The 12,552-nt window shown below is 42.0% G+C and overlaps 1 protein-coding gene across 1 annotated transcript; it reads left to right on the top strand.

The window, feature by feature from the left end:
- The first annotated feature begins 1,595 nt into the window (after positions 1-1,595).
- Positions 1,596-9,283, top strand: LOC139296475 (beta-1,3-N-acetylglucosaminyltransferase lunatic fringe-like). Its single transcript, XM_070918885.1, has 8 exons — positions 1,596-1,950; positions 6,077-6,125; positions 6,617-6,716; positions 6,802-6,955; positions 7,365-7,450; positions 7,561-7,720; positions 7,813-7,898; positions 8,982-9,283. The coding sequence occupies exons 1-8, from the start codon at positions 1,675-1,677 to the stop codon at positions 9,046-9,048; spliced, it is 978 nt and encodes a 325-aa protein (XP_070774986.1). The 5' UTR covers positions 1,596-1,674; the 3' UTR covers positions 9,049-9,283.
- The last annotated feature ends 3,269 nt before the right edge of the window (positions 9,284-12,552 follow it).

Raw genomic sequence — 12,552 nt, 5'->3', positions numbered from 1 at the left:
GAAGCATTATAGTAAGCTTTCCTAATAAGCTTCACTATCAGTTAAAAGGATTCTTGGTAACATGTTGTTTATCTTGATGGTATTAAGCCACAGGATGTGAAGTAATGATTATGTGTTATGATGCTTGTATACTTTATTCTAAGGTATGTCGCAATACTATATACAGTATATATATAATTAGCAATGGATAGATGGGAGATACCGATTTAGAATGAAAATTCATTCTTCACCTTGGAAATCCTAGTTTGACAAAATCCAAACACACCTACTGTCATTTTCCAGAGCTTTTAACCATTCCACATGGTCTTCTTCAGCACATGGAGGTTGCTCACTTGTCATGGAGATGGAGCTGTTGACATGCAAGCTCAGTAGCTGTTATGATTTCACTCATGCCACTTTTAGGACTTCCCAACCCCAACTCAAGGTCCACTTACTAGATTTTTCTCAAGCTCATAGGGAGTTTAAAGAACGCCTTCTGCTGGACCACAAGGGAAGCTACTTTACACGGTCTGTTGCACTTATTGAGAGTTAATTCTGGATTTGAACAGGTCATTACAGTTCAATTACCTAATTGTTTCCCACGTTGAAACAAAAGTTTGAAGTTACTCTTTAATATCCTCATCATAGTCCACAGCACTTTTTTTCTCTCTAGAAGTCCTAAATGGACGTGTTGTGGCTTTTGGATATCTTCTAAATTGTAATACTATACTGACTTTGCTTGAGGGGGGAAAAATGAATAAATGAATCAAGAAACGTGGAAATGATATGTTATGATCTTCACAGTCACCAGAGCTCAACCCAGCTGAACACCTATGAGAGATTTTGGACCAAGATGTTAGACAGTGCTCTTCATCACCATCATCAACACCAAAGGAGGGGATTTCTCGTGGTAGAGCGGTGTTCATGCCTACAGTAGAGTACAAGAGAATCTATGCCAAGGAGCACTGAAGCTGGTCTGGAGGCTTATGGTGGACTAAAAAAAAAGTTTTGTTTCCTTTAACTTGTCAGAATTTATACCACCAAAGAGCAAATACCTGAGTCTGCTGTTCCAAAGTCAAAGCTGAAAACTTTTCTAAAATTTCTAATATTCATTTCATTTCTTTGGCTTTCTCTGGATTTTTTACTTTCACTGTGAATTATACACTAAATTATCTTTGTTTTATATATTGTCTGGTTTCGTATATTGCATTTTGTCTCACTTTCTTTTTCCTGCAAAGCACTTTGTAACCTCTATTTTGTAAATTGCTATGTGCAGTACATGAAGTGTGCTCGTCGGTCTGTGCTGCCATGTGGATGTTCATCCAGAGACCTCAGCGCCTCTTTGCTGGTTAACCCCGCCCACACCGAGCGCTCGAACCGGCCATTGGTTGAACAAGGCGCCGTCCTGCCCACTGGAGGAGTTTATAATTTCACCGTGAAATCAAGCAGTCTCACAGTTGGAGGTCATCCGCTGAGGGGGACCGACGCGGCGGCTGCAACTTGTGTCTTCACCGTGGAGATGTTTTAAACAAAAGAAAATAATTCCTTAGACTTTCCTCTGTCCTTGAATGAAGCTGTGAGACTGTCCACTCCGTCACGATGTGGAAACCCGCCGGTGGATCAAAAAGCACCGTCAGCTCAGCGGCAGGACCTCGCGCTGCTGCCGCCGCGGTCACCTGTTTGCTCGCGACCGGGATGCTGGTCGTTACCGTCGGACACCCGAGCAGCGGAGACCCGGGGGAGCCTCCAGCTGCTGCGGCGACGAGCGGAAAAGTTTTCTCTGCGTATTTCAGGAAACTGACCCGGGAGAGGAGAGCGATAAGCGGCCCCCCGCGGAGAAGCGCTCCCCCCGGGCCGGTAGAGCATCTCTCCCCGGCCGACCTGTTCATAGCCGTCAAAACTACCGGGAGATACCACCGGCAGAGACTGGAGCTCCTGCTGGACACCTGGATCTCCAGAAACCTGCAACAGGTGAGCCAGTGGCGTGGAATCAGGATACCTGATGCTTTGAAACAATTCAGTGGAATTTCTTACAGGAACATTACAATTATAGAAATGAGATTTTAACTTAATAATAAACAAAAACATGACTATTGCAGCTGTTATAAACCTGAAGAGACATGGACTTCTGCATACTTCATTTTGGACAGTTAATGTGGGTCCAAACCTTTCAGAAACTGAATAATCATTAGCCTTTACAGTATGTTGTTTTGTATAAAATCCTAGTCATACAATAGGAGATAAACTACAAGATAGTACTTTTTTATTTACTTGTAAATCATTGAGATCTTGTGTTGTGTTTTATGTGATTTATCAGCTGGTGAAGGGTCACATGAAGGGAAATGAGTCCTTTCATGTCAGAGCAGAGCTGATCACTTAAGGTCAGAGCTTCTCTGGCCGAATGTGAAGTGTGATCCCGTGTGAGGGACATGGTATATGTATAGTAAAGGTTTCCTTAATCTTCTGCTGCAGTTGCAAGCAAGTTATAAACCCCCCCTGAAATGTGACTGTGTCCACTGGCTCTTTGATCCCGCCTGCCAGGGGATTGTAAAACAGAGATAGAGGCCTTTTGTAATGTATGAGAGGGAGATCTGAGGGCTAACAGGCCGGCCACACTGCTGCTAATGTGTTGACATAATACAGGCAGGGGACATGAAGAGGAAAGACCGGAGGACTCGGGTGGATGTGGTGATGGATTTCACCAAGTCGTCTCAATGAGATGCAGATTTGTTTCCAGGCTGCGAATACAACAAAACAATTGTTCAGTTGTAGTTGAGACTGCAATCAACATGCAGAGACTTACTATCATCTGCATCATAAAAGCCAGCTTCAAACATCATTAAAACCGAGAAGTCGTGGCTTTGAAATGGTTGAGGAAGTTACATTTCAAAGCGCTTTGCAGTTTCAGAGGTGTAAAGTAACAAAATACAAGTTCAAGGTACTTGTGCTTTTTGTTCGTCTTTCTACTTCTATTCCACTACATTTGTATATACTACAGACAGCTGTAGTTAATAGTTATTTTTGCGAGCTCATAAAATGTGATTCAGTGTCTATAAACTCCCCAACAGCAGATAAATAAATTTGAGATCAAGAGAGCAGCCATTCTTTAGCCTGAGTACGTTGACTTTTTTTAATACCTTTTTTTATACCTTTTTCTTCTTCTTTGGCTTAAGTAAATCATCTGAATGGGGCTGCAAATACTGATGATATTCATTTTGATGAATCTACTGATTATTTGCTTGATTAATTGCCTAAAATTGTGAAAAAGGCCTGTCACAAGGTGCTGTCTTCACATGTTTTTTGTTTTTTTTATCCAACCAACGATCTAAAACCCAAAGATATCCAGTTCACTATCATAAAAGAGTAAGAAAATGTTGACATTTGAAAAGCTGGAAACTGTGACTCTTTTGCCATTTTTGCTTGAAAAATTACCAAAATGGTTTTCAATTAATCGACTAATCATTGCAGCTCTAGATCTGAATTCTTCTCCCTCCACTGATCATATTAGAAACCATCTTTTCCAAGTCCTTAAACCACCCGTCCCGTGATCTGGAGGACTTATAACATGACCACTGGGTTTTAAAGAGACACATTGGGCACAGGGGGGTTCAGTTTCAGCTGTAGAGCGTCACAGATAAATATTTGAGATCAAACAGTATGAACAGACAGTTTTTTGGTCTGAATCACAGTGGTGAGTGAGTCAAAGATGAATCTGTTGCTATAAAACACATGGGGCTGTGGTAAACTGCACCCAGCAGCTTCAAAGCTCGTAATCGAATGCAGACACGACTGTGGACCGAACAGCGGTCGCTCTGATTCCCATTTAAACCTCAGTGTTTGAGGAAGGACTCGCTCAAGTCTCATCTCCTGCTGCACCGAGACTGTTGACATGTAAATAGAGTTTATGTAGGGGAAATCAGCCGGTGTGGGTGTGTGACGCATTCCTGCATCTGCTCTCACGGTCAGGTGTGTGTAACTCTACCTGTTTCCCAGACACACCTCTATCCTGTAAGACTGCTGAGTAATGGAAATACAGCAACAAACACACACACACACACATATTCTTACAGTGTTACCTTCACAAACACAAATGCCCTGAGAACTCACCAGATTTCTCATGGGAAGTTAAAAATGTGTCTGATCACAAGAGTAAACACACACACACAGACACAGACACCACTTTCTCCTGCCTCAGTTGTTGTTGCCGCTGTTTCCTGGAGAACAACTGACCCTCCAACCCCCCAGCCCTCGCCCCCCCCTCGACATTACATTTTCTCTCCACTCTGACCAACCCCACCCCACCCTCCTCCTACTGCCTTCCCAGCTTGGCCCAAGCATACGCTGGTATGACACAGAAGCTGACTCCTCTCTAGAGGTTTAAGAGGCTCAGAGTGAAAAAAACTGACAAAAACTCACAGCTGGCTGGACTTTTTCCCCCCAGTGTCTGTTTCCCTCTCTCTCTCTCTACCACAGGCAGTGATGTGATCGTGCAGCACTTGGACCAAAGATTTATTATTGAATTTGTGCTGCAGGGCAGGAAGGTTGCCGAGTGGAGCCTGGTCTTTTCACTGGGGGGGTATTAGGAAATGTTTTTCGTTATTGCCCCAGTATGGATTTGACATGCAACAGTGACTATGAGGTTGAAGTTCTGATCTTTTAGCTGTAATTTGAGCATCTTTACAAAGACATCAGATGAAAATAGTATGAATTATAGATCTTTTAGGGGACAAAGTAAATAAACAAGTTAACGTAAACTTCAAAATAAGTCATTATGTTTATTATTTGTCGTCAAGTCCTTTTGCAGTCAGTTAATGTCTGAAGGCTAAATCGCACAAACACAAGCAGAATTTTGGCATCTTTCCCGCTGATGTTCTGCCAGCAACTGCAGCAACCCATTAAGTATTGATCTGATTTGGAAGTGAACGTTTTATAGACTTCAAGGACATAAAGCCATTGTTTCAACAACATCTAAATGACTATGTTTTATTGTTAAGCAGGTTGAAATACAGTCACTGAAATGCTGTTGAAACAACAGGTATATCGTGTGTAACCAAGACGTCTAAAAAACATTTACTTCACAGCCAAATTTAGCTCAGGTTTTGACTTGGACACATAAATGGTTTTAGCCACAGGTCGGTCCGCCACTTTAATCTAGACTGAAATATCTCAACAACTATTGGATAGATTGCCATGAACCTTTTTTTCACACATTCATGTTCCCCAGAGGATGAATTGTTGTAAATGTGGTCCCTTCACTTCGCTCCATCATAGTATTTCTTAACCAAATACCTGCAAAACCAGTGACATTAATCTTCATCAGCCTCAGCTGAACTTTGTGATTCGTGGTTATTAGGAAATGTTAGCATGCTAACATGCTAAACCAAGATGGTGAACATGGTAAACATCATACCTGCTAATCATCAGCATGTTAGCATTGTCATTGTGAGCATATTGCTTTAATGTGGACATAGAAACTCTTTGATACTTTGTCTATATGTTCATGATGTATGTTTTCTGGCTGCGTTATCCTGAATTTTGGAGACTATGTATAAAAAGGATTTCTACACTTTTCACCCAACATGCATGTAAACACCCCAAAATGAAATCTGAGATTCAGCAGTTTAACCTCTTTGTCATTGTTTCAATTCAAATCTGTTGACCAGGAAGACGGAGCCAAGACAGTATTTACTGACTGCTCTCTATGCGCACCCGGGGTGTGTGTTTACTTCCTGTGGAAAGTTGAGGGGTCTACGTGCCTTCCTGAATGCACAGTGACCCTCAACCCTGTCACTCATCACATAAACACTCATGTACAAACACACACACACCGCTACATGGTTGGAGAGCAGCTGCTCTGCTGCTGATAGACAAGAGGCTAACCTTTGTCTTGGCCTCCATCCAATATCAGCTGTGTGTGTGTGTGTTGTGTGTGTGTGTGTGTGTGTGACGGAGGAAACAGGTGGAGTCTCACCTGAGATCATAAACAATGATGGCGGAGCAGTGAGCGCTTCTGTATGATGGTGGTTTTGCTTCCCTGCTGGTTTATAAACGCTTCTGGAATAACATGAACTGCGTGTGTTTGTGTTTTTTTCCACAGACATACGTGTTCACTGATGGAGAGGACGAGAAGCTGAGGAAAATGATGGGTGAGCCACACACACACACACACACACACACACACACACACACACACACACACACACACACACACACACACACACACACACACAGAGCAGTTTTGCTGAGTAGCAGCAGTGTTATCTGCAGTCTGTGAGCAGGAACCAGGCTGCTGACTGGGCAATACTGTGTTTCCATGAAGTGCAGGAAGTCACTTCAGTTTAATCAGCAGGCCGTTCCTCATCTCACTCATGGAATTGTTTTACTTTCAATGAGGTATTCTTCTCAATATCGGACGCATTGTGCAACTCAATGCAGGAAATATGTGTAATGAGGATATTTATTAGGGTAGTCGGGTTATAATGGAATCACATTTTTAAAAAGCTTTCTTGCTTCTGAAACGATTACGGAGTCAAAGTTGCGTTATCAAATCTTTCTTCTTACTTCTTCCCTATTATAACTAACCATTGCTGTGTCAGGGTTGGTTATTAATTTTTGTTTGTTATTGATTTATTAGGAGCTCATCTGATCAACACCAACTGCTCAGCGGCCCACAATCGTCAGGCCCTCTCCTGTAAAATGGCTCTGGAATATGACACTTTTATTAAATCTGGCAAGAAGTAAGACACACTCGACGCACACTGTAACACACCAACTTGTCATAAACACGGAAAGGACTTTCTCCTAACTCTTACTCTGTTGCAGGTGGTTCTGTCACGTTGATGATGATAACTACCTGAACGTGGGCTCCCTCCTGAAACTCTTGTCTCAGTACAGTCACACGCAGGACGTCTACATCGGCCGGCCCAGCCTCGAGCGACCAATAGAGGCCACTGACAGGCTCGGCACCAACGAAATGGTAAAGTTTAATTGGTCATGTCTCCCAAAACTTGATATGATTCACCTTCTCAGACAGCTTCAGCTCAGTATAGTTAGAGATGCTGTATGTTCCACTCACGTAGCGATGCAGCTTCACATCCTTCCTCCCTGCTCCATACTAAAATATGCATCTAGATCTGAGTCCCTGGGTGGTCTCTTGAGTCTTAAAAACATTCTTTAAGTTTGCACGAATTAAAAAGTAAAAAATGATTAAAGAAACATTGGTTCACTCTGGTTTTCTCCTGGGCTCAGCTACGCACAGAATGAGATCGTTGGTTTCTTTAATCACTGGTTTGTCCATCCCTGCTCCCAAGGTTGAAGCACAACACACAGCGCGGTGTGATTACTGCACCTTCATTCATAATGTATGTGTACGTGTTTGTGTGCAGAAGCAGATGCGTTTCTGGTTCGCTACAGGAGGAGCAGGATTCTGCCTGAGCCATGGCCTCGCACTCAAGATGAAACCCTGGGCGAGGTAAACGTCCACTTGGATAAATGATGAGATATATATATATTTTTGGTGCTGTTTCAGCTAAATCATCAAATCTCCTCTTTCTTATGTTCTCGACTTCTGTCTCGGTCAAGTGATGGCACTTTCATGGCGACAGCTGAGCGCATTCGTCTCCCGGACGACTGCACTGTGGGTTACATCGTGGAAGCGCTGCTTGGCGTGAGCCTCACCCGCTCGGCGTTGTTCCACTCCCACCTGGAGAACCTGGGACTAGTGTCAGACGTACACAGCCAGGTATACACACACACACACACACACACACACACAGACTTACTGATCTGCCAACTGTCTAAACAGCTTGTGTTTTTCTTCTCTCGCCCCTGCAGGTGACTCTCAGCTACGGCACAGTGGAAAACAGCAGAAACACTGTCAACCTGAAAGGACCATTTTCAATAAATGAAGATCCCACCAGGTAAAATATCTGTGTGTATCAGTTCAGTTAGTTTGTTTCTTCGATATGCAGGAAGGAACACAGCACAAAACAGTGAAACATCTGGGGCTACAACAGAATATACAACGATTATTTCATGATTAATCGATTATTTGTTTGGTCTATGAAATGTCAGAAAAAAGAGAAATGCAAAATTTCCAAACTATTCTATGACCAACAATAAGACAAAGAAAAGCATCAAATTCTCACAATAGAGAAGCTGGAATTAGAAAATGTTTGCCATTTTTGCTTAATCGGCTCTCGAAATTGCTGTTATAGACCTATGCTAAATACCAATGAAGAAAAATATGAAACTCTGATTTAGTCTGTGACTGGAGGCCCTGAAAAAGGCAGGCTTGTTGTTTTATTTTCCACAGAACATCCAGTGTATGGTGCTCAGTCACAAACACAAAAGGTGGCCTTCTCTGAGAATATTTACAGCAGAGAGGCCATAACACATCACTGACAGGAACAACATTCATGCTGACATTACAGGCCAACAAAACAATACAAAGGATCAAACACAAACGGATCTTATCTCAAGTCTTGCTGACATTAAGGGGATTTCTTTTTGTATTTGTCCCCCTTCCCTTCTTTCTTTCTTTTGCTTTGTCCTCTCGTTAGTAATTGTGTCATTGTGTATTGAATTGTCATCATTTCTGTACCTTGTCAATAGACACTGATGGCAGTGTGCCCAGAGGGTGGGAGGGAGGGTAAGATAATGAGATAAGCTTGCTAACCTGTTGGCAGACATGTTAGTTGAAAAAGATTAAAAATCTTTTCGAACAATCTATAATACATATTGTATATTGTATTTTTTTTCCCGTATTTCCGACACAGTCCCGCAGCTGTCTGTTTCAGGAAGAGCTTCAGTTTTAAAACCGTGTACTACAATTCTTCTTTATGTAAGCGCTTCTCGTTGTGTATGTTTTACTACTATGACAAGTTTCCTGGCTTTGTTCGGTTTGTGTGTGTGTATGCACATGACTAATTGTACTCACGGTCTTATTTTGCCCAGTTGGCGGCTTCCAGGCATTGTGACACTCATTTCCCTCTCTTTCTCAGGTTCAGGTCGGTCCATTGTCTGCTGTACCCAGACACTCCTTGGTGCCCCAGCCCCCGGCGACTCTAACACCCACCCAGAGACAGAGACGGGCTGAATAAGTAAACGTCTGCCTGAACTCAATTTTCTCTGATGGATGAGGAAATCATTACAGACATCCAGGAATAACAAGGGGTCTCACTGCTGTCCTCCTCTGGATCCGGAGTCCTGAAGAATCTCGGACAGAAACGTTTTCCTCATGTCCCTCAGCTGTCTGAGTAGTAGGCCGACTTTTTTTTAGGAAGGACTACCATTGTATTAGTTTGACACCTGAACTCTGTTGGGTGTCAAAAGGTCAATAATTGCAATAAGCGAAGAAGACTAAAGTTCAAAATTCTTGGATGGATGAAAAATGGAGCGACAACATTGTGCTCCTTAGATCCTGAAGAAAAGAAATTATCTCCAAATGTAGAGCTGAGACTATCAGACCTGCCTTATCTGTCTTCTGTCTGAGGGGGCCAGAGCTGTCCTTTTTGTCAGCTGTGGATTGAGCTTAATGCTATCGTTAGCATCTAATGGTGAGGCTTAGAGGGTAATTCTGGGCTGTTGCGGCTTGTTTCTTTATTTTTATTATCATTTTATCAGTTATGATAACATTGCACCCACCACAGTAACTGCTGAGATCTGGGAACACACACGTTGTAGCTCCAAAAAAGTCAGATGGGGCAAGACACGAGCAGTCAGACCGTCAGATTGTTGATGAAATTGTCATTTTGTTTGTTTGTTTGTTTTTGTAGGGAGATGTAACATGTTAAATAAGTGAGCTTTAGAGATGCTAGAAGGCAGATTGTGTTGTCTTTAGACAGAGCCGGGCTAGCCGTTTCTCGTCTTTGTGCTAAGCTAAGATAAACGACTGCTGGCTGTAGCTTCATGTTTACCAAACAGACCTGAGAGTGTTATCAGTCTTCTCGTTTAAGAATGCGAAAAAGCAAATTTTAAATGTTGCATTATCTAAACCATTTTATTTGGAACTGAAACTGAAACTGAGCACTCGTGAAATGTTTCTTGTAATCGCTGTTCGCCTTCATTTTATATTCCAGTTCAAGTTTGACTAACCTGGAGGTTTGAGTTTCCTGCCCACACAAAACTTATTTTCAGTGATGTTGCCACATTCCCAGATCTTAGCAATTACCGTAGTGAGTACAATATTATTACTGACCAAAACTATGAAAATACGACCCAAGTAGTAATAAACCGGAATAATCCTGGTGCTGGATGAAAAGTCGGACAATCACCGAAGTTACAAAAGCATTAATCCTCTGGGAACCATGAATGTCTGTACCAGTTTATTGGCAATCCACCCAATAATTTTCGAGGTGTTTCACTCTGAACCAATGTGCTGGACCAAATGACGAACCGACAGATTGAGATTATCATCCCTGGAGCCACGCCTAAGCCTCTATCATGGCTAAAGATGAGACTGATTTTGAATGTAGCTTTATTGCTGAAATCCCACTGTCCCACTCCCCTCCCTCTGTTAATAGTGTAGGAGTTGTGTTCATTCAAAAAGATACAAGACTCTAAACTGCTTCTGTTTAATGTAGCCTGTTCCAGTGTCTTCTCTCCACTTTGTCAGCTGTGAAAGATCATTCTTTTGAATGTGTGAGAATATGTTACTTGCTCGCCACCCTGCACTCCTACATGCTCCAGTTTGTATTCAGTACATGGCACTGTTACAGTAAATAGATGAAGTAATCAACACAGAAATGCAGGAGGGACAGTTGATCATTTTTCAGCATAATGAGGCAAAAAAAACAACAGGGGGATTTTGATGGTGTTACAGAAACCAGACTCCGTATCTGAAGTTTTCAGTGTTCAGTATTATCTTTTCTCTGAAGTATATCATAATGACTGAGCACTTTGCTGTTTTATTTCTGCTGTTTGCAATTCATCGTATGATAAAAGGACATTAGAGAAGAAGCTTTGGGGAAGTGCGCTCATTTGTTTTCTTAACAAGGGTTCGGTGAGAGGATTGATACCCGTCTCATGTTTGTACGCTAAATATGAAGCTACCAGTTAGCTTAGCTAACCAGAAACAGCTAGCCTGACTCTGACCCTGTAAAACCACAAAGCAAGCAATATTTAATGTGTTATTGTGTATTAGTGAGCTTTAGAGCTCCTGGTAAGCAGATTTCTTTTACCCTCATACAAAACTACTAGCTGTTTCCTCCAGTCTTTATGCTAAGCTGAGCTAACTGGCTGCTGGTTCCAGCTACATATTTACCGTCCAGATATGAGACTGATATCGATCTTCTCATCTAACTCTTAGAAAGCAAATAATATTATTATTATTATTATGATTAGACTAATTAGAGTATTTTCCTAAGTGAATGAACTATTCTTTTAAAACCTCTTTATGGACTCATTACATATTCTGAACTTATCCAGTGAGGCCTGTTATAAAGTATTCTTCTAAAAAGGTGGTTATCAGCTGTCTTTATCCATTTAAATGAGTGGATTATGATTGTTAATGATGTTTGACTGCTTTTAAAACATTATACAGTAGCAGTGTGACAAAGATATCCCCTTTGAGGTTTTACTGACAAATGACTCATGTTGGGTCGTCTTCTATCTTTCTGTGCATTGAAAGCAGTTGTTGCAACTGAATGAAAGTCATTAAGTTAAATTCTGTCCCGTGTTAAATGAATGTATATGATGAACCGTTGCTTCTGAAGCGTACATGCTCCCTCCAGTATCTGGACTGTATGTAGACATTTTGGTTGAAGTCAATAAAAACAGTTTTCAGTCAAATACTTCTGACGTTTGTGTGCTGTAACACTTTGGGGGATTTTAAATGGGATTGTAAGAGACACCGCTTCGACCTTTCACCTCTGACCTTGTTTATGGGCTGATGGGTTCCTGTCTGGAGACCCCTCCTCTGCACCCGTAACCCCACAAAATTCCACCACCCACACACACACACACACACACAAAGAAAGAAACAACAGGAGTCCTCTTATCTGATCGAGCCATACACATGGCCCTGGAGAGATAAAGGCAAAACATTAGCGGACTGCATGCCTGTGTGTTGAGTGTGTGTGTGTGTGTGCGCCGTGACCTTCTCTCCCACTGTGAACTCTGAGATGTCGCACTGTGTGGACCATGGGGAGCACTTACACAAACAGTGATGCACGGTAGTGAATTTGTGAAATTACTCTGAGGTTTAATGGTAATTCCGAGTGTAGTGTGACACCTGCTGGCTGCATGTGTTACTGCAAAGAGTAACAAGTAGTTTTGTTTACTGGAACTGGCTCACTGCTGGTCCCCCTGAGCCATTTTTATATTTAGCTGTATATCTAACTGACAGACACACAACCCTACAATAATACTTATTCAAACAAAAGGTATTTAAGTTTAAGTTTTTCTCAGGTCAGACATATTTGTAAAGGTCCATGGATGGTGGAACTAAACATATTGTCACAAAAGGTGTGACCTTTTTTCTTGCAGTTGGCAACACCATCAGCTTTAAGAGCAGTACAGTGATAATACATGCAGTACATATTTTGAGAGTTGGATGTTGGTGGACCCTTCGAA

The sequence above is a fragment of the Enoplosus armatus genome, chromosome 2, assembly GCF_043641665.1.
Source record: "Enoplosus armatus isolate fEnoArm2 chromosome 2, fEnoArm2.hap1, whole genome shotgun sequence".
Taxonomy (NCBI): Eukaryota; Metazoa; Chordata; class Actinopteri; order Centrarchiformes; family Enoplosidae; genus Enoplosus; species Enoplosus armatus.
This window is presented reverse-complemented; position numbering and strand designations above follow the sequence as displayed.

What these genes read in the sequence shown, in the direction of transcription:
- LOC139296475 (XM_070918885.1), top strand. Translation starts at nt 1,675, where the DNA reads ATGCTGGTCGTTACCGTCGGACACCCGAGCAGCGGAGACCCGGGGGAG. An exon ending in GAAGCTGAGGAAAATGATGG is followed by an intron (nt 6,126 to 6,616) that starts GTGAGCCACACA and finishes ATTTATTAGGAG; the next exon opens with CTCATCTGATCAACACCAAC. An exon ending in AAGATGAAACCCTGGGCGAG is followed by an intron (nt 7,451 to 7,560) that starts GTAAACGTCCAC and finishes GTCTCGGTCAAG; the next exon opens with TGATGGCACTTTCATGGCGA.